At 52.0% G+C, this 18,079-nt stretch overlaps 1 protein-coding gene across 1 annotated transcript in view; it reads right to left on the bottom strand.

Annotated features, from left to right (window-relative positions):
* FAM78B (family with sequence similarity 78 member B) overlaps nucleotides 1-17,084 on the bottom strand; it is a 91,863-nt gene extending 74,779 nt beyond the window's left edge. The window contains exon 1 of the mRNA XM_060142218.1: nucleotides 16,822-17,084. Coding sequence (XP_059998201.1) covers nucleotides 16,822-17,084 — 263 coding nt within the window. The remainder of the gene's footprint in view (nucleotides 1-16,821) is intronic.
* Between the last annotated feature and the right edge of the window lie 995 nt (nucleotides 17,085-18,079).

Genomic DNA, 18,079 nt, shown 5'->3' with positions numbered 1-18,079 from the left:
TTCTGAGCTCATAACCTTATTCCAGGGCTTTGAGCTCTGAGTCTGGTTCTCACCTGCCTGGGGTTTAAGCGAGATCACATCCAGGGGGAGATGAGCAGAGAGGTGGTCAGGAAAGAAGCAAGTGCAGCTTCGCAAGCCAGCAATGGACACGGGGAAGGCTGTGTGCGAGGTGAGGACAGCCAGCAAAGTCCTAGGGGTTGCTGAAGGTAACAGCTGGCGTCTCTTACTGGAACGCTGTGGTTCCAGAGATAAGAGGCAGGTACAATGCCGGCAAAATAACACCCATATGGGAATCAGTGAGCCGGAGGCCTGGGGAAGTCCGCTCGTGGCTGCTGCCCGCTCAGGCCAGATCTTATCTGAGAACAGAGTCCAGGGATGAGCAAGTGAGACCCAATAAGGATGCTTTAGGGAACTGGCGCAATTCTGCCCGGAGAAGGCTGGATGAAAAGGCGACTTAATGGTGGTTGTCAACTGGTCTTTACGCATCTATAGGGTTCTCCCTTCTCTGGGTGAGCTCCCTGACCACGAAGCTTCTGCTGGACCCAGCGCAATGCCAAGTACCAAGGTGCTCAAAACACCAGCTATCTGATCCAGCTGAATAAAGGGCTGTTACACAACCACAGCAGGTTTTTTTCCCACTGTGAAACACTTCCCAGCACAGTTCCTGGCACATACCAGGTAGTCAGTAAATTTTTGTCCATCTAGTTATTTGTTCACCCATGAAAAAAAAACGTAACAAAAACATAGTGCCTACAACGCCTCAGGTGCTATAACTAAGCACTTTATAAACTCATTTCATCTTCCTAACAACTTTATGATGTAGCAACGATTATTACCCCCTTTTATGAATGGGGAAGCAGAGGCACAGAGAGGTTAAGCTACCTGAAGTTACACAGTAAGTAAGTGGTGGAGGCAGGATTTGAACCCATGTGCAGAGGCTGCAAGGTCCATGCTTTTTTTTTTTTTTTTTTGCGGTACTCGGGCCTCTCACCGTTGTGGCCTCTCCCATTGCGGAGCACAGGCTCCGGACGCGCAGGCTCAGCGGCCATGGCTCACGGGCCCAGCCGCTCCGCGGCATGTGGGATCTTCCCGGACCGGGACACAAACCCGTGTCCCCTGCATCGGCAGGCGGACTCTCAACCACAGCGCCACCAGGGAAGCCCAAGGTCCATGCTTTTTAACACTACATTGCCTTCAGTCAAAGAGGAATGAAGGGCGATTTTCAGTGACCAGTGGCTCTGAAAGCCATGCCCTTCTCCACTGTGGCACACTCTTCCTATTAATCTAACGCTTCATCTTTAACAACACCAACTATAACAATGATTCTCTAACTCTGTGGTCCACCCACGCAGAAGCTCCAGATGAATACAAGGTAAGATGTGAGGGGTCTAGAGAGCTGGTAACACTAAGAATTCAAACCTTTGATACTATTCTTTCAAGAGTGGTTTTTTTGGCTTACAGATAAATCCTGAAATACCTTTCATATGCGTGCAGTTTGGTAAGAGTGCTTGCAATAGTTTTGTTATCAGATGTTCAAATTATTTGCTGTTCCCAGCATTCTCAAGCCCTGCCTGGAATATGAAGTTAACTTTTCTCTTTTAGGTGAAGCAATAATGTACTAATAATGGTGGTCAGGGCATAGATCTGGAGTCCTTTGAACCTGGTGTTAAATTCTGGTTCTAGCACTGTTACACCATCTTTCAAAAGCCTCAGTTTCTTTATGAGTGAAATAGAGATAAGATGAATTTAAATGAACTTTAAATGAGGTATAATTTGTGTAAAACACCTAGCATCTCATGTTTGTCTTGTCCCTATTAGGTGATGAAACAATGATGGATATCTGGGTTAGGAAAGGACTTACCCTGACAGTCAAGTGGGTAAGACACAGCTCAGATTTCTGAGTGGGTACTAAATGAACATGAGGGACGAGACAATTCATTCTATCACTTGGAGTCAGGAGGCCCAGGTGACAATCGTGGTTCAGACCTTTTCTTCCCAATACAGTTGTCTATTAGGCTAGGCCATTCCTGTAGACCGTTGTTCCATTTTGGAGTGTGTTTCCCAGAGAAATGACAAGATTTCATTTAAAAAACTCAATTCACTGAATTGCTATCAAAAACACGGACAAAATTTTAAAATAAACACAATCCTTCGAGGATCTCAACTGGTCTGCCACTTAACTCTTTGTATGACCTTGGACAATTCCTTTTACCTCTTTTAACATCTGTTTTTTTTAAACTGTAAAAAAAAAGAGTCAGACCCGGGAATTCGAACATCTTTTCAGCTTCCAAAGTGCTATCGCTTTTTCTTTTTCCAGCATCAGCTACCTAACGGGAGCAATCAATTTGGAATCAGATGGCAAGTGTGGCCACTTCCTCACTTAACCCGCCAAATCGCTTAAGCTTATGGAGCCTTGGTTTTCCCCTTGTTACATGGACAATAATATCATCTCTAAGAGTGAGCATGAAGTTCAACAGAAGTAATATACACGAAAGCACTTTTGTAAATGCTGAAGTGCTAGCCTAGTCTTTTGTCATCGGAGTCTAGCTTTACGTGGTCCCAGCCACCTTGAGATCTCCACGGCCCGGAATAGCTCCATGCAGGGAATCCCCCCACCTCCTGCCTCCACCTCTGGAGAGAATCAGCCTGCTGAGTGCCAGGGCCATGCCAGGCATGTGCGCCTTCTCAGGGGTCCCCGGGTATGCCTTCCAAAGAGCAGACAGCTATTGGAAGGCACACCCCGCCTCCCTCCCACCCTCCCGCCTCCCGTTGGTCCTTCTCAGAGCCATCTGGAAGAGAAGGAGGCAAAACAAGCTCACGAACTGCCAGGAGCCAAGTGCCAGTGCAAAATGAGCCCCAGGGGTAAGGCCCAAGGAGGAAGAGCGTGGAATCCTGGAGCCAGCTCGAGCCTCTGATGCTGCAGAGAGACACTGAGGCTGGCTGTGCTCGAGCGGGGTCCTGAGGCTCTTCAGGAAAGCAGCTTCTTTTCCAGCAGAACATTCTAGCTTGTCAAGGCCAACTCAGGGCCCTGAAGTGTGTACAGATGGGTGGCAAATGCAGCAGTCATTCAGCAGTCGCTTACCACACCGCAGAGACACTGGGTCCGCGGAGAGAGCAGTTTGCGCCCGTCAGCCGTGCCCAGTGCCCGGCGGGGGTGGGGTCTGACGGACTCTCTCGTCCTTAGCTGTGGATCCAAGATCCCCACAGAGCCTTGGCTCTCCTTCTCACCCCCAGCGTCCGAGTGCTAAGAAACCTCAGCTCTTTTTATCAACGCGCCTCGCCTAGGCAGACGACTTGCTTTGAAAGACATTCATTCAAACCAGAAAAAGTAGCCACTGAAAGCTTTGTCTATGGTTGAGGGACAGAAGGATCTAGTAAGCAAATCATAATGTGGTAGACTAAATATCTTGAAAAACCCTCCATTACAAATTTCTTACTGAATCCACAGTTGAGCTTGCAAAATAACCCCCCAGGGCTCAGAAATGAAGAGGAAACTGAAAACCAAAGAGGTAAACAGGCTCCGCCTCAAAATGTACAAAGAAACAGTGGACAGCCCTGCAGGAAGGGTCATGAACCCACAAGCAAGAGGGAGACATTTCAACAGACTTTCTCAGTAATTGATAGATCAAGCAGATAAAACTTGGCAAGAATACAGAATATGTGTATAACACAGCTCACAAACTTGAGCTTACGGACACAAGAAATAGTGAAAACACATTCATTTAAAGCATACATAGAAGCCAATCAGAAATGTTCAGCAGTTGGATGGAGTGACCCGGAACGGGGATTTTGAACTCACGTGGAAAGTGATTTCCCCCAGGGAGACCCTTCTCAGTTCTGTCCTGGGTCATGCATATATCACACCGCTGACAAACGGGGATGGCATCCGAAGAAAATGAACACTTGAGACTGGAAATGATTGCATGTTGAGTTATAACAGCTCAAGAGTTCCTTGTTACCTTGTAAATTGGTCTGCACTCTTGAACTCTGGATATATACTTAGCCCTTGACCTGTCCCAGGGAAGACAGCCTGACCATTCCACCCACTTCTTTTTCTCTGGCTACTCTGCTTCCATTTAACCAGAGGTGTTTCTAAGAGAATACTTTTTCAATGCCTTTGTTCTTTCAAAATGGCATGACAACACTCCAAGATGCTTTTCCTTTTCGTGGAAAGTCATCAACACTAGCGTGCAATTCTAGATCCCAATCCTGGTGCCCAGACATTCCAGGAAGCACCAGATGCTGAGGGGAAATCTTGGAAAAAAACCCTCTCGGCATCCAAGTAGGGGATTTCCTTCTTAGAATAACCACCTAAACATGCCTGTGTTCTGACCTAGAAGCATCCCTACTCTTCTGGGCTCAATGGTGGTTGCTTGTCCAATTGTCGGGTACCCGGCCTGTGACTCCTCAATCCTGAGTCTGAAGACATTGATACAAACCGCAGAAACTGTGGCCCCATGTGAGTGGAGAGGAAACCGTCTTAAACTCTAAGTGGTCGCAAACAGTCCACCATGGGGGCTGTGCCCGAGTGTCTCGGCTTCAGTGCTGGACCCACGCCACTATTCATCCATTTGGCGAAAGACATTGGCCGCTTCATAAACAAGTAACGGTGCACAGATCCTAAGGTCGACAGACAGGGTTTCCATGAAAACTTTCTCATGTCGGCAAATGCACCTCTCCTCATGTGGACAAATTCCCCCCCTTCCATTCGGCGCTGAGGCCTGGTGGTTACTGAGGGAGAAACGGGCCCTCAGCGCTACATCTGCACCGTGACCCCTTTCCGTCAGCCTTTCTCTAGGTCCAACTCTCGGTATCAGTATGCAACAGGTCCATCTCTGAAAGTCTTTTCAACAGTGACTAAGCAACCCCACCGGTACCCAGCTGGTCTGGATTCCCTGTGGGATTCAGGTCCTGAAAAGACAAGCTGTCCAGAGACATTTGAGAGGAGCCGGCACTGGCCAGCGCAGGAGGATGCCTGCCTCGACCACAGAGGGGCCGATTTGGCATTCCCAGCTCCTACCCTCCCTTGCGTCTCAGAAGCCTCTCGGCTGGGGCCACTCAGCTTGGCCACCCGCCTGGAGATGGTTACCTTAGGGGAACCATCTAAACTAACTAAACTTAGTTTAGTTGCCCCTTTAAGTCACAAGAAATTTTCCTCATAAAGATCATCTCCATTCATGAGATGAGAGTGGAAGCCCAGTGCAGTCTCAGAAGGTCCAAGGAGGACAGAGGATCTCATGGGCTCACCCGGCGGCAGCCCCCTCTGCATTTGTGTCTCCTCCCTCAGAGGGAGAGGGTAAGCCCAACAGGGAGGACCCAGGAGGACAGGGGGCCTGGGGGCAGGCGTCCAGCTGAGGCCCAGCAGCTTGAAGAGTGCCTGGCCCGAGCAGGGAAACCAGAGGGTCAGAGAGCAAGCAGGGAGACACTGAGATGGACACAGAGACAGCACAAGTGGTGGACAGGGATGAAGGCAGGCAGAGCCTTCATATACTGAAAAATAGACTTCATATACTTCAAATACTTGAAAATCAGGTAGCAGGGCTGATCAGACAGGTACAGGGAGGCCTGAGAGTTACAGGACTTGACAAGGCCAAGCCAGGTTGGTGGGACGATGGGGAGAGTCCCAAGGAGGCCAGGAGACCTAAAGGGGCCTCCTCCTCCAGGGAGGCCTCCAGGGAGGGCCAGGGGTAGGTCCCAAGTGCAAGTTTTGAGAGGGAGGGCCAAAGCTGGAATGGGACCGTGTATGGGGAAGGCAGACCCCCTGACATCGCACTGGATTTCCAGAGTCTTCCTCGTGAAAGGCAGTCTGGAGTGGTGCAAAGATCCTGGGTTCAGCCAGACAGGCAGAGGTGACAGGCTGCTCGGAGGCACAAACTCGGCCCCTTCAGATCCCAACAAGGGCAAAGCAGATTGTATTGTAGCCCCGACCGGCTGGCTCCTGCCCTTCCCCACCTCCCACCTCCTTTAGAGTAAGCAGACGCAGGACAATTGGCTCATGCCCCTGTGCTAAAATGTATCGAGTTCACAAAAAATAAAAGGGGGGGAAGAAAACGGAGAAAACCCAACTAAAAGCCACAACAGAAACAGAGTCTCCAGGCTGCTAGGATCTCCCTCTCAGACTCCCCCATCTGCTCTGCTCCACAGGGGCCGCCCAGCTGAGCCCTGCTGTCAGGGGAGGGCCCTGGCCCCCTCACAATCTGTCATCTCTGATACCACTTGGATCCCGTTTCTTCTGAAGCTGCCAGGGGCCATGGAGCTATCCTGCCTGTCTGTGGGCAGGGCCCAGGGGCCCAGGGATGGCATCAGCACCTGGCCTGGGTGGGGGTGGTGGTGTTGAGGGGTGGAGAAAAGGGTTTCTGGGTTGTTGGGCATCCGCGCTGAATCTCAGTTTCCAGTTTTTCCATACACCCCTCCTCCCCTGGGCTGCCAAGCCCTCCCATTTCCTGCCATCTGTGATGGGCGTCTCTGGGGAGCCCCTCTGTTTTCTGGCTTGCTAATCACCGCCTATGGACACTGGGAAAAGGCTGGTTTCTCTGCTCCTGGCAACTGTGTAGACATCCCCTGGGCCCATCTGAGTTCCTCTCTGTGCGGCCCAGGGCTGTGTTGCTTCCTCCCTTGGGCCCATGGCCATCTCTGCCCACAGACTCGGCCCCTCAGCAAATGGGGGGTGGAGGGTGTGTGGAAAAACAGGTGGTGGTGACCCCTGATGACTGCTTTACAGACCAGGGGTGCCCCCAGCCTTGACCCACAGAGTGAGCAACCTGCTGCCCCTCAGGTCTGGTGTGGTCCGGTGGTGAAGAACGTTGGCTGTGAAGTCAGAGGGACCTGGTTCTGAGGCCCAGTTCCAGCACTCCCTCGCTGGAGTTCAGTGTCCTCTCTGGGCTTCAGTGTCCCCATCTGTAAACTGAGCAGCTGGGCCAGACGATTGCCCACAGGGCCCTGACATCCCCAGGTCAAGGAGGACTCTGTTGACCCACCACTGGCATTTTCCCGGCTGTTTCTCTGCCCTGTAATCTAGACTCTGCTATGACTGGGAGCTGGAAGCAGTCATGTGCAAGGCAGCTGGAAGGGCGGAGTGCTGACCTGGGTGCTGGGATGGCCTCCTGGGTCTGACCCCGAGACCCCGATCTCATTAACATGCCCTGACCAGCTGAGCAAACCAGCTGGGAGGTGAGGAGGCTGGTTGTTTCCAAAGTGATTTCAACCCTTTGTTCCCCAGGTCCCCACAGCACGGACAAAAGCAAGCACTCAGGAAATATCCTGAATGCTCCCTGCTCATCCATTTGCTCATTCATTCACTCTATCGTGCAATCATTCGTTCTTAATGTGGCAGTAAAACATCGTAAGGAATCACTGGAATTCTGGTTTCTGATCCTGGCTCTGTCACTTATGAGCTGGGTAATGCTGGGCAAGTTACCTACCTTCTCTGGGCCTCTGTTTCATCATCTCTAACATGGGGAAAGCATGGCACCTGTCTCTTAGACAGTGCATACGAAGCGTTTAGCACTGGATAAGTGTTCAACATTAAGTTGATCATCATTAAGTTGAGTATGTTGTTCATGGCCTCGTGGGGAGACAGACAATAAGCAGATACCTGCCCACTCCTTAAAGTGTACACATGTACCAGCAACACAGACTCCCTGGCTCTGAAGGCCAAGAAGAAATCTTCAGCAGGAGTTTGGGTTTAGTTTTTTGGCACAAATCTCTTCTCCTTCCTTAAACAAGGTGAAGTCTATTTATGGAAGTTTGAAACAGAGTCTCAAATATTTGAGTCGCTTAAAACCTGATCTCAAAGCGAGTTCCCCAGGCTTAGCCGTGGAGGCTGCCAGTTTGGAATGGAGGCTCAGCTGGTGGCTCTTGGGAGGGGGAAGAATGAGAAGGCCACATCCTGTTCTCTTTCAAGCCTCTCCTTCCCCACACACACCAGCTCCTGAACCCTTCCTCCCGCCCATGCCTAGGGCCAAGGAACATCTCATTTGTCTGTTTCTGGCAGTTCCCAGGCTTGCCAAAGGCTGTCCCTGTCACCACTCATGCCCTCAAGCCATGACCTCCGTGGCCTGCATGCCCCCTCAGGATGCTGCAGAGTTTGCTGACTGAGGGTGCTGATTTATTGCTTCCCATTAGCCAGACCTCTGACAGCCTCTGAGCACCCCGGCCTGACACAGCCCACACGCCAGCTTGGAAAGGTCAGGTCTCGAGAGAGGGAGCCAGCCACCAAGGTACCATCACGTGGCATATGGCCTTATTTATTTTGTCTTAATCAGACACCCTGAAAATTTCTCTTTGCTTCTGTTGAACATATTTAGATGTTTCTATCTACCTTCTCTTGTCTTCAGAGGCCATAAATGATGCCCCCCAACGTGCCCATGTGCCGACTGACCTTGGGGTGCTCAATGGCTCTGAGCACGTGGCTCTCTGAGGATGACCTCTCGCATCCCCACCTCCTTTCCCGGGTTGGCACTGACCATGCACTTGGCTCGGGAGGGCACTAGGGCAGAAGCTGGGAGCCCTGATTCTACCAGCGCCTGCCCGCGTGACCTCAAGTGACCTTGAGCACATTACTTATCTAATCAGCTTGCTTATCTAAAATGGGAAAAATGTTTACCCTAAATAGGTTTCATGATTGTTTTGGGATTATGTGAGGTCCCCTTATAATGGGTTTCTTTCTTCATGGTTTCTTCTTATAAGGAAACAAAATCATGGAAGTATATGTTAAAGATATACTAAAGATATACTGGAAAGAATATATTAGAAATCATTTCGGACACAAATTATTTCAGGCGTGGGTCTCATCGTCCACCCAGGCTGGAAACTGCAGACCTTCCTGAGCCTGGACAGCATGGCTTACATGCTCTAGTATCACCCCAGCCCCGAGTCCCTGGCTTCTCATCTGGGGCCTGACTGATACACCTCAGGAGGACCTGGGGGCGGGGCAGGCAGTCCCCATGTGGACATGGCTGAGTTGCAGGCAGTGCACCAGGGACTGGGAGTGGCCAGGGTCCTGCATGCTGCTCAGAGCCCACAGCTCGGGGCAGATCTGGGAGGGCGACCTCTGGGTGGGACAAGAGGTAGTAGCTACCACCCTCCACTGAGTAGGAATGGAAAACAGCCCTGGCTCTGAAGGGTTTACAAAATGAGTCTCTCTCCTCCCCTCTGGCTCTGAGTGGGGCTGTGGGAGAGCAGTGGCTGATGCATGAGGGACCCCTCTCCAGACTGTGAATGCTCCTCTCTGCCAGGGGAAGCCCCAGGGCCACCACCTCCCTGTTCCTTGAGGCTGATCCAGAGTCACCCTCTAGTAATAATAACAGCCACACTCTATAATAATAAAAAAGCAACATTCGCACAATGCACTACAGTTTGGAGAGCTCTTTCACACTTTTCATCTCACTTGATTCCTGACCCCAGGCCAAGGAGACAAGACAGATCTTTTCATTGTCGATTTACGTGCATACAAACTAGACACTGGATTGTTAAGAAACCTGCCAAAGGTCACACGGCTGAAAATCGAAGCCAGGTTTTCTGACTCGAATCCCTGTGCTGGGGAGCCAGCTGCTACACCTTCAACTGGCACAGTGAACAGTTCCAACCGGCTTGTATCAGGGCCACCGAGGGAGCAGGGTCCACACAGCTAACACACTGGCCTGAGGGGGCCTTGGAAAAGGAATAATAGTATAAGAATTCCTGGGAGCCAATGGAATGTCCCATGAGCTGATGGTTGAGCCAGGGGTCCTTCCCACCACCAGAAGGGGGTCCTCTTTTTCTTGCTAATCATCTGTCCAAACAGCAATTGTCTGGAGAGTTTGAGGGATGAACAGACTCCCAAGTCCAGGAACTGAGTGGTCTGGGTGACTGTCTGCTGGGGTCCAGGGCTGTCCATCTGAGCTGACATGTGATCCCTGGGGAAGATTCTGGAGAAGACAGCACAGGGCTAAAACCTGCAGTCCAGACTGGCCAGCTTGGGGTCCCTGAGAGCTGAGAAGGCCTCCCCCTGCTCCCAGGGAATGAGCTTCTCGGCAGTGCATGGACCTGGTCCCTTGCCCTCCTGGCTCCACACTCTCACGAAGATTCAGCTCAGCCACTTACTAGACGTATGCTCTCATCTGACCCCCCACCCCCACCCCGAGCCTTAGTTTCCTCATCAGGTGTAATAGTAGCTTCTAGCTCCCAGGGTCATTAATAGGGAGGGTCAGAGAAGATCAGAGCGCTACACAAATCAGAGGGAAAGGGCATATTCGGGATCTTGCATCTTATACCAGATTCTGCATCTCCTTACGCAATCGCCAGCCTTCTTTAACCTGGAACACGAAGCATCTGCAGACCTAACCCCGCAAACAGCATTCGCCTCTGCTGTCATGTGGAAGGTCGCTGACATCTTGCAGTCCAACACCTCCCAGCTCACCCGTCCCTGCTTTCTCCATCCCGTGCAGCTGTATTTCAGCATCCCAGGCGACACAAGCCACAACTCGTTGTTAACTCCCATTTATTTCTCCCCTTCTCTTTTCTGAATCATGTGTTTCCTCCCCTGTTCCTCCTACACCTCCCCTCCGGCTCCAGAGTTGTGCTTTATTTCCAGAGAGCTTAATGCTTCCTGATAAGACCAGCTAATCCTCTGCTGCTCCTCTTTTGCGGAGATGGAGAAGATTAGAGGCAAAGGGTCAGGCCGCCTCCCCTTCAAGGGCACTCAGTACTTTAATAACGGAATTGGATCCTGCTTTCCCATCTGATGCTCTGGGACTGAGGGTCCCCATCGTTTCTGATAAGAAGCAGCTCTCGCTACTTCCAGATCACGAGGCCCCTGACTGGGGGGTGTAATGGGAATGGGGGATGGGTGTTGATGCAAGTCTCCGCAGGGAGACAGAGGAAGTAACAGATGTGAGCCCTGTGCTGAGGCGCATTGGACCTGCTAGGACAATGCACCTGGAGACTCATCAGGCTCCCTGGACAGATGAGCCGAGCTGGCCCTCAAGAGCAAAATGCCCGAAGGAGGCATCTCTAGGACTGGTGAGAGCCACACTCACAGCCGTTCCGCACATGCGGCCGTGAACAAGGCGGGAGGTGTTCACTTTGGGGGCAATGACCCTACCAGGCAAGGTGTTTAAGTGATTGCTAGGGCCATCACCTCCAGAAGTCCTGGGGTTCAGGCCGCGAGTTAATGCTGCAGGTGGAACTGTGCTACGACGAGGTTTCTATGTCCCATCTCCTTGGGCAGACAGTGAATGCCACTTTGTAGTAGGTGACGTGACAGTGAGGCTTCCGTGTTTGCCGAACCTCACTCGTGGTATTCAGAACACCTCAGGGCGACAGAAGTGACAGACACGAGCCCTGGGCTGAGGAGTAGCGGATCTGGTGGGACAGGTCAAAATGACACAGAAGCACAGTGGAGTTCAACTGTATGTGCTAAGTGACTGCTGGAATGTCAAGAGTTGGACAGCTTTGTGGGGTTGCCATAGGTTTTATATGAAAAGCTAATTCTGCAGAGGCATGATTTGTTGAAGAGTACACAGACTATGTGAGGTCAAAAAAATGGCTCCTTTATTTATTTTACACTTGATCTTAGCCAAAAGGCCGAGAAGCGATCCTTTATTTATTTTTATCAAATGTTTATGGAACATCTGCTATGGGTCAAGCACTGTTCACAGAGAATAAAATGGATATAATACCTGCTTCAATGGGGCTTATATTCTTGTAGATAAGTCAGATGTTAAATAAACATATAATTACTTGCTTACTAACTGTAACAACTGAAAGAATAGTGTATTCCTCAAGAGAATAGGAGAACCCTAATTTAAACTATGAACTCAGGGTTGCCTCTCTGAGCAGGTAACACTTGAGACCTGAATGGGGAGTAGGCATTTGCTAGACAAGGGTGGGAGAGAAGAGCCCTTCAGACAGAGAGCAGCACATGGAAAAGTTCTGAACTGGGCTGGAGCTGGCTCCTTTGAAGAAATGGCAAAAAGGCTGATGGGGCTTAAGAACAGAAATCCAAAGAGTGGGAAGAGATTTTCAAGTTTTATCTTGATTGCAATGGAAAGTCATTAAAGGGTTTAAGCAGGAAAGCGACGATAGCATTTATGTTTTTAAAGTATCACTCTGGCTATCGTATGGGGGATAGACTAGAGGGAGGGCAAGAACGGAGGTGGCAGGTTTGGTCAGAAATCCTCCGTCGGAGCAAATGATAGGTGATGGGGACATGTGCTAAGATGGAAGAGGTGGATGTGGTGGCTGGATGAGGGCTATCCTGAGATGGGATCAGCAGGATTTGATGATGGACTGGATGTCTGGGGAAGGATCCAGAGTGACACCCAGATTTTCAGTGGAGCAATCCAGGGACTGGAGGTGTTATTTATTAAGATGGGAAAGAACGGTGGAGGCGCAGCTTTTGGGTGGGAGCTACAGCAGAGATCAAGAGTGCAGGTTTGGATACATTAAGTTCAAGATGTCTTTCAGACAGCCAAGCAGGAATTGTATGTAGGCACACACACCTACACTGCAGGTGACTGTGTATCACAGAGACCATCTGCTGCTACTGGGATAGATGAAATTACCATCCATCCAGTATGGAATGAGAAATGTCCTGATGAACTGTACTAGGAGGTCAGATAGAGGAACAGCCAGAAAGACAGCATGAAAGCTAAATGACGGAAGGAGTCAAGACACAGGAAGCTGTCAACTATGTGGAATATTGATGAAAAGGTGGGTGCGTCTCAAAGTGCCTGCTGGATCTGGCAACATGGAAAAGCCCAGACGAACTGAGCAAGAACAAATTTGGAACAGATAGAAACCAGCTTGGATTGAACTGAACAGTCAACAGAGGTGGGTGGGTATAGTCGAAGACTCAACAGTGTCGGCTCTGAAGGAGGAGTAGAGACGCAGGCAGGAGCTGTCTCCTAAGAGGAGTAAGCTCTGACCTTCTCAAGCTTCACCCAGGACAAGGTTCTCCAAATCCCACACCATCAGCCCTAAGCTGACCAGAGACTTTCCTACGGCTCTAGAAGATAACTGCACATGGGCTCAAAAGGAGTGGGAAGGGCCTCCAGCCAGCCATTGCTGGCTCTCCCCTTGACCTGAGTTTCACCTTCATCCTTGGCACGTGAAGCCCACTCTTTGTTCTCGGATATTGTACTCTAGCGTGCAAAACTGCTCCATCATGGGGCGGGGGAGGGATGGACTGGGAGTCTGAGATTAGCAGATGCAAAGTATTACATATAGAATGGATAAACAACAGTCTGACTGTATAGCACAGGGAACTCTATTCAATATCCTGTGATAAACCATAATAGGAAAGAATATGAAAAAGAATGCATACATATGTATAACTGAATCACTTTGCTGTACAGCAGAAATTAACACAACATTGTAAATCAACTAGACTTCAATAAAATAAGTTAAAAAAAGAAACTGTTCCATCATAAAGGTCTCATGCCTCTACTGAGAAGCTCCTGTATGCCCAAGAGGCATGGAGAAGGTATGAAGAGCCTCCTTATGCTCTTCTGGTTAAGAAGACCTGACCTGAACCTTCTCTTTTCCAGATCATATTGTCCTAGGCCTTCCCCAGCAGACCCTTTCCGACCTCATCTCCCGCTGTTCTTCCCCTTGAAAGCTCCCTACTACCTACGCGTGCCCCCTTAAGACACCTTGTATTTCCCTACCTCCATACCTTTGTTTTTCCCCTTTAGAACTAACTAGTCCCTCCTCCTTGCCTCACTGAATCTTATCCACCTCTCACATTCAGCTTGAGTCCTTACACATCTAGAAAACCCAGCCTGGTCCCCTGCCCCTCTCTCTGGCCTTTCTCCTACACTGCTTGGGAGCACTGGCTTTTTCTGCGTGTGCCCCTACCTCCTACACTGAGGATCAGTGACGCTGCGTGCTTATTCCTTTGTTTTCTTTGCTGGCGCTGGGACATCAGAGGCGCTTGGTAAATGTTTGTTTATTGATGGGTTGATTGAGAAAATACAGTAGCCCTTTCTCCCTGAAGGATGAAGCCTTGCAGTGGTCTCAGCAGGGCTGCATGACCAGGGCTCATCAGGGCCAAATGAGAAATAAGTGGGTGCCACAAGCACTCATAGCCTGCTTCCTGTAGAATCACTGGAAGAAGTTCCAAGTCATTTGAGTTCAAGTTCAAATTAAGCTCCGGCCATCCTGACCATCAACTATTTCAAATGCTCCTGTAGAAGCCTACTCTGTTTTGGAAATGTTGCGAATTTAAACCACAAAAGCTCATGTTTTCTTTTAAACCTACAGATAGAAGTTTCTTGGCATTTTAAGTTGCGCGTTTCCTCTGGCATAGTCCCTTTTAACTGTTGAAAAGGTAGCTTTCTAACTTACACTCTCTCATCGTGTCACGCTTCATGTAACAAGAGCATTGCACAGGGGTGAAAATTCAGCCTGCAGTGTTTTTTCCACTCAAGGTACTGGCTAAAGTGGACATAATAACTAATAGACTTCAGTGACTTTCATGCAATATGAGTTTCCATCAAAAAGTTTACACTGACGAAGTTTTCAGGGCAGAAGCATGTTGTGGAAATTGGTTCAATCAGATCTTGGCTCCAAAGTGGCCTTAGACACATAGCAATTATTGCAGCCATGAAGAGGCAGGTAGACCCTTGACCCATTTCTAAAATAATATGCTTTGTGATTCCTTGGGGACTATTTTTGCTCCCTGGCATCAACAACAGGAAAACCAAGAATCTTAAAATACTGAAAGTGGTAGTTAAAAGGCAAAACTTTTTTCCCAAATCCCAAAGGCAAGAATTCAGCAAGGAAGGGTCAGGGAAGATGTTTCCCTCTGGGCGGGCACCGACTCATGCCCATTAAAGCAGGTTCCCACGAGGGCATATCTTCTCATAGTCAAGGAAGTTCAACTACCATGTCTGTTTATACCTCACCTCGGCTTCTCCTGAGGCAGAATATATTTTCTTTTATGAGAAGGATGAATTATTTGCCTTCCGCTTACTAATTTACAAGAGATGTGAGGCAACAGAGAGCCTTGGCTGTGCCGTCTTGGGAAAAGTAAGGCTGTTTAGGCTCAGTACCTCCTAGCCTCCTCCAGAGGGGCCCCAGGCTGCAATGACAGCCCCCCAGCAAGGCTGCACACTGCCACTAGGGCCAGGCCAACAGGCCAAAAGGGAGGGTGCCCTTGCCCTGTCTGGGGCGTTCTCTGATTTGGCTGGAAATAATGTTTCTTAAAAAAAATCTTTTAAGAGACACATGTGTTCAGATATGATCATTCTTTTGAGGGTGTGTCTGTTTTTAAGTGGCATGATTCACCCCAAATAGTATGTCCCCCGTTTCTCATATCCAGCTGCCATACAGAAAGACAAGAACAGTCTATGTGCAGAGGCACAGAGGAAACTGGACTGTCACACATCTTCCCTAGGAAGGAACTTTCTCCAGCATTTAGCTTCTATGGTTAAAGAGAACAGTTCAAACTCTTTGGGGTGGGGATGGGAGGGGGGAGAAACAAAGCGACCTGTCAAAATTCCTTTTAGCACCTACGACTAGTGTTAACTTACATGCTCTCAGAGTGCAATAAAAAGCCTCCAAACTGCTGTTAAAGAGATAGTTTGACCTTTTAAAATGGAAACTCTCCCACCTTATATCCATATTCAAAAGATGAACCTTGGGAACTCTAGAGTTTTAGATTGATAATGAAATGAGGCTGCCTTTCCAGAACAGGGTTTCCCTACAGGCTGCAAGCTAATTAGGGTGCTCTAGACCTACATTGTAACAGCAGGTAGAACGCAGGCCCCAAACCTTTTAGCCATTGTAGTTGCCAACTGCCCATAGTCTACTTCTGAAAGGAGGCTGGCAGAGAGTCATGCAAATTTAGTAAATAAAAAAGTCCTGGACGCGACTGTCAGCAGCCTGAGGTTCCGGGGCAGGCTGTCGGCCCCTGGCGGCAGAGGAGTCGCCGCGATCTCGGGTCTCCACCGCAGCCGCCGAACCCGGCGCGCACCGAGCGGTGCTGCTGAAAGAAGTTGGAGAGCTCCCAGATCGCCAACAGAATTCGGCGGTGGGCGCTGGGGAACCACTTCCAGCGTCGCAATCAGTAAAGTTTTGGAGTAAATAAAGACTTTAGACCGACAAGAGACCCATACTTTCCTTGAGCATAAGACACACACCGCACCACGCCAGCCAGAGGCTGCTCGCACAAGGCCATCAGCCCTGCTCCACCGGGACGCGCCCGGTGCCTTCCAGTTCCCACCACCCCAGTACTCGTCCAGAGGGAGCCGAGCCAGAAAAGCGGCTCTCCAGGGTTTGCGGTTCCGGATGCAAATGCCTCCAGGCTTCCCGGCCCGGGGGACAAGGGCTCGAAGTCAACAGTCGAGGGAACAAGGGCAGAACCACCAAGTCCAGCTGGGACACCCGGGACCTTCTCCTCCAAGCCCGCTCGGGTTTCTCCAAAGGACGCGCGGCACAGCCCACGCGCCCCCGACACTCCACTCCACTCCGCTCTACAGATCCCCCCAAACTCTTCCCGGGAATCCCCACAAAGCACAGGCGGCGCCCCGAAACTCCCAGGGCACTAGCCAGCCACCCCCACCTCCGTCTCTCGAACCCTCCTTATCGCACCGTTCTCGCGTTCATGGGGAGTCAGAAGCAAACCACGAGAAAATGCCTTCGCGAGGAGCCTCCCTACACACACCCGCCCTGTCACTGAAACAAAAGCGTAGGGAGGAGGGAGATGGAAGAGGAGGCGGGAGGAAGGTTTAGAAAGAGGATGGGGAGAGCAGTAAGAAGGAGCTGGGGAGGAGGGTCGGGATCAGAAGAGACCGGGGCCAGGGACCCCGCTCCGACTCCGCGCGGCCGGTCGCTTACATGCCCAGGTCGCTGTAGGTGTTGAAGAACTCCATCTGGTTGCACGCCTGGATCCAGCCCACCACCCAGGTCTCGTGGCGGGGGATGGGGGGCATGACCACGCGGGCCGAAGCTTTGAAGTAGGGGGTCTTGTAGCGCAGGACGATGGGCGAGGTCTCCTCGATGCGCGTGGGGCACTGGTCGATGGTGGCGCACACATCGTACACCACAATGTTCTCGCGACGGATCCGCGCCTTGCAGGTAATGCTTTGGATACAGCCCATCCTGCCGCCCGGCGCCGGCGCGGCGCGGCGTGGGGCAGCGCGGAGGACCGCGCGGGCAGCCGGGGGCGCCCGTCACACCGGCATGGCGACGCGCCGCCCGCTCCGGGTCCGGCTCAGCCCGTGCCTAGGAGCGGTGAGCCGGCGCCGGGCATTCTCCGAGGCAGCCCCCTCCTCTCGCCGCCCTGCCGGGTCTCCGCTGCCCCGACGCCCGCCCACCCCTGCCCACGCCCGCCCCCTCTCTCCAGGGCGCGGCAGGGCGCGCGGAGCGTGCGCTCCTAGGAGGCGGCGGGCGCCCCCGCCGGCTCCAGGGCCAGCGCGGAGGGCAGGGAGGGGAGCAGCACTGCGAGGAGTGGTGCCCACCCCGGGCCGGAGCCCCCCGCCCCTCGCCGGAGAGGAGGCGGCAGCGGCGGCGGCGGCGGCAGCGCCGGGTCTGTCTGCCTCCGCGGTAGCAGCAGCAGCCGCCGCCGCCGCCGCCGCCGCCGCCGCCGCCGCCGCATGAACCTCTGCACCGCGGCTGCCCCCCGCGTGCAGCGCACCCAGAGGCTGGCGAGCGGGCGGCCCGAGCGGCAGGCGGAGGCAGCAGTGGCGGCAGCGGAGACCTGCGCTCCCGCCGGCCCCGCCCCGCAGCTGGGCCGCGGCGACACTCCTCTGCCCGGCCGCCGCGGGCTCGGGGGGGCGCCAGGGGACTGTGGCCCAGGGTGGAGGGCCCCACGGGCTGGGCAACCCCAGACGAGATCCGCGGAGGAAACTGGCTGTACGCCATCAGTTTTGTCCCTTTCCGGCTGCCGTCCGGCTGCCGTGGAGTGGGGGGGTACTGTGTAAGGGTGGGGGTGTTTAAAGGGCAGCCAGCGCCGGGGTGGGGCCCGACACGTGGGGCCCAGGAGGGGCGGGGCCGCGGTGGGTGGTGTTCCGGGGGTGGGCGTGGGGCTGTGGGGACCCCTCCTGGGTTGGGTGGGTGGGGCCGAGAAGGGAGCGGCGCTGTCCAGGGTCGAGGA

This window comes from Lagenorhynchus albirostris, chromosome 2, assembly GCF_949774975.1.
Source record: "Lagenorhynchus albirostris chromosome 2, mLagAlb1.1, whole genome shotgun sequence".
In the NCBI taxonomy this organism is placed as follows: Eukaryota; Metazoa; Chordata; class Mammalia; order Artiodactyla; family Delphinidae; genus Lagenorhynchus; species Lagenorhynchus albirostris.
This window is presented reverse-complemented; position numbering and strand designations above follow the sequence as displayed.